Source organism: Nestor notabilis, unplaced genomic scaffold (assembly GCF_000696875.1).
Source record: "Nestor notabilis isolate BGI_N333 unplaced genomic scaffold, ASM69687v1 scaffold17877, whole genome shotgun sequence".
In the NCBI taxonomy this organism is placed as follows: Eukaryota; Metazoa; Chordata; class Aves; order Psittaciformes; family Psittacidae; genus Nestor; species Nestor notabilis.
Window position 1 is genome coordinate 1,046 of NW_009937973.1, and position 3,925 is coordinate 4,970.

General features: G+C 41.0%; 1 protein-coding gene across 1 annotated transcript; it reads right to left on the reverse strand.

Moving 5' to 3' along the window:
• Nucleotides 1-3,126: 3,126 nt before the first annotated feature.
• Nucleotides 3,127-3,540, reverse strand: LOC104409271 (homeobox protein Hox-A7; the record flags this gene model as incomplete). The annotated part of the gene is made up of 1 exon (XM_010019098.1): nt 3,127-3,540. A coding segment is annotated over one exon (340 nt), but the record flags the coding sequence as incomplete, so codon positions are not given.
• Between the last annotated feature and the right edge of the window lie 385 nt (nt 3,541-3,925).

A 3,925-nucleotide genomic window follows, 5' to 3' on the forward strand; every position in this document is an offset into this window, starting at 1 on the left:
GTCTCACTTCCGACGCGCACGGGGGGGGGTGGGGGGGAAATAATAAAAATCCCCTCGGATTGATGCTGTAAAGCTAAATTATTAGGAAATAACCCGCATGTCACAGAGCCCCATGGCAAATGCAAACAGAAATAAACTTCATTAAAAAAAAAATTAAAAAAAAAAAAAAATCCGCGACTTCCTCGCTAAATAATAGAAAGTAGACATTTTATTTAGGCATATTTTTGCATGCATTGGTTAAGTCGAAATCAACCGAGCTGCAGACACATCTATATTTGGCCGCTAACATTTCCACTTGCTTTAATTGCACATGTCTAATATTTAAACGTATTAAACTATGTTTCCCTGCTTACGGTAGTGTCATATACATTTCTCACCTTTTAGGTTCTGGCTCACAGGAGCCCCTGCGACTTTGACAGCTGTCGCTTTGGCTGCACAGGAGACGAATCGCCCTCCTTTTGGTGCCAGAAGAAGCAGGAAATTAGCCAGGTTGCAAGTTGAAAATCTGCCACGCCAGTGCTTTGAATCCAATATGCCACACCTTCCAGCGGGGGAACTGGAAATTGCCATCCCGGATCTGTGTTCTAGGCGGCTGCTTATGCCGAACCTCCGCACACTTTGTTCACTATTGCCTTACAAAGAACAAATGAAATGGGGATTGAAAGCCAGAGAGATCCGAAGCAGGACAGAGCTCAGCAAAAGAATGCGGCTCTATTCTCGCAAGGGAAATTATAAAAAAGTTCATGTTCACGGTTACCATCCACATGACCGACAACGACCAATGGAAAAACCGAACAACTCATAAAGTTGTATTGCAAAGTTGTAAATTTTCATAAACAACAACGGATTTATGGCCTTTTCCTCATCACTAAGAAGAGGCAGGTCTTAGAGAGGCGCCATCTTACCACAGAGGCAGCCCTGGAGTTTTTGAAAAGAGCTGGAGTTTGTACTAATTTTATTAAAATTGCAATTAGTAGGTTGAGCAGGAACGGAGTGTGGTAGAAAAGGGAAACTTCTGCACAAACGATGCTCTGGTTCTACCTGTATTTACTGGACGAATAAAGAGACTTTTTGGACGAGCTTTTTAATTTTTATTTTTTAATTTTTTTTTAAGATTGAAAATTTCAGATCTCCTTGACATTACGTGGTACCTGGCAAAAATTATACATTTTCTAAAGCGGGGGGATTTTGTCCCCTTTCTAATGCCCCCCTGCTGCCCTCGAAAGCCGCCCGTATACCCTGTACACCCCACACACATACCCGACCAGATCATTTACACTTGGAAGTTTCGCACCGCACTTTCTGTTTATTGCGAAATATTATTTCACTGCGTGCGATTTCGGCTCGCTCGCCGGCCGCCTGGACTGGCGTTAGGATTGCGAGAGGACGGGAAAACGGTGGAAGGAAGCCCTCCCATAAAGCAGGCTTTCCGCTTTATTAATCAACTGCGCTAGGGGGGGGGAAATCACGAAGACGAGATAAAAAAAATTGACTGATTCCTATCAATTAATCACCTTGGATTTTTTTTCCTTCTGGTTACAGAAAATAATATTTATATGGTCTAATTTCTTCATTTGTCAATGTAAATTATTTTTGATGCTTCCTTCGAACTGTTTCCCTAATAAAGAAACACAATTCATTGTCAACAAGCATATTTATTTTCTGTATAACATAAAACACATTTATCGTGGGAGATACTTGAACACGGTATTACTTCCAAAGAGAGTTCACGGACGTATTTTTTTTAACCCACTTCCAATACTTACACGGCATATCCAAATGTTCACAACGAACACATCGAAACACATTGTGACATACAATTTTTGAATAAACTTTAGCCAAACCTTCAAGACGGATTTATACAGAGTTCTTAACAATACACCATGCTACAAAGTTTCCAAATTAATTACATACTTCCCAATTTATGACATGATCTTACAAATGAGCTCCAAGACGAATATAAATGACAAGAAAAAACAAAACAAAACAAAACAAAACCCAACCAGTATCTGCTATTGTAGGAAAATTCACTGTATTACATATTAACAAGTTCGGATAATCGGGACAAACAGTTGGTTTTTTTTAAAGGTGGTTACATGGTCATTTAAATTCAGTTTTCAAATAACACTTTCCGCTATGTTAAGTAAGATCAACCTAGAATAAGAAAACGGCCTTTAGCAGAGGCAGCCGAAGGTAGAAACCAATGGGAGATATGAAACCGCTTTGTACAATATTGGTGTGTGTTTGCTTTCTCACTCGGAATAGTAAAGAATCAAGAACAAAGATATATTGCAGCATATGGTTTTCATTTATAATTGCTTTGGAATAAATATATTATTTTAAATTTAAATATATTCAGCCTTTTCGGTACCAAATTCTATACCAAAGCTATGGATGCGTGCTTTTCAAACGACTACACTTACATTTCTAAAAGCATTTTGCGATTCACATTAGTAATCTTGTAACATCCTTTTGACTACTAAAATACAGTATACTTTCAAAGATAGGTAGGCGGAGCAAGATATATAGGTAGTCTGGAAAATAGGTAGTACAAATCATTGCTGTAGATCGTAGTGGTTTGTGGAACATCTTCCTCCCCCCCCCTTAGTTGCTGTTTAACCTTTTGTTAGTGTAGCTGTTAGTTATGATATTTTTCTAACAATAATTAAAAAAAAAAAAGAAAGAAAAATAAAAAGTGAAGTGCAGAGCTACTTATTCAAAATTAGGTAGTTTTTCTTTATGTGAGCCTAATGCACTTTTCCCCTTACACATGATTGGGACTATTGAGTCAGGTAGTTACTTCGAAGGTCACGGTTTACTATTGGTGCAAGCAGAGCTTCTCCCAGTGAAATGTCCCCTGGAGAAATCCACCCACCCGTTTTGGGCAAACGAAAAAAAACCCAAATGATTGTAGGATGCTCTTAGGAGATATTACCAAAAGGTTCGGCACAGGGTAGGTCTGGGGAACACGGGAGAGTGGACAGAAGGCTGGGAAATCGCCCCAAAAAACGTTTTCGTGTCTGCAAACGCTCGCTTGCAAGATGATTATTGAAGGGAAATGATTTTTTTTTTTTTTAATAAAAACGTTAAGTCTCTCTATCTCTCTCTCTTTTTTTTTTTCTTTCCTCCTTTGAAGGGAGCTTTCCCAACTGTCATGTGCATACATTAGACTAAGAGATCGCTTCCTCGAGTGGGACTCCTTAGTCCTCCTCCTCCTCGTCTTCTTCCACTTTCTCGACAGAGGCTGCTGCTGACGTGGGCTCGGTGGGAGCCGGGGTGCTGGAGCTCTCTTCCTTGTGCTCCTTCTTCCACTTCATCCTCCGATTTTGGAACCAGATTTTGATCTGCCTCTCAGTCAGGCAGAGGGCATGGGCGATCTCTATCCTCCTCCGCCGAGTCAGATAACGATTGAAGTGGAATTCCTTCTCCAGCTCCAGGGTCTGGTAACGGGTATAGGTCTGGCGCCCTCGCTTCCTATCTGGACCTGAAAACAGGCACACACGGCCAGGAGTTATGCAAGAACAGAGAAGAAAGTTTTTTCTTTCAATTTTTTTTCCCCTTTTCCTTCTTAGTATGTTTTTAATAAATAAATAATAAACAAACAAGCCGAGCGAGAGTGAATGATCCCCTCCTCTCACTTCCGCCGGCCCCCCCACTTTCCCGTAACAAAGACATTTCAGCCACACGACCTGCCCTACTCAGGCAGGGCAAAAATTAAGTTGCTCGAGACCTAGAAAAAGTGGAGAGAAAGCATTCAGGAGAGGAGGTGGGGGAGGAAATTGCTTTTGGGAGGAGGAACTTTCCCTCCAGGCGATGTATTTCCCTAAAACCTTCCAGACTTTCGCGTTTCGCAAGGCGAAATAGAAAGCTGGAAGGTTGGGCCGTATTTATTTTATTTTAATGTCGGGGGCTCCCTCCCGCCACC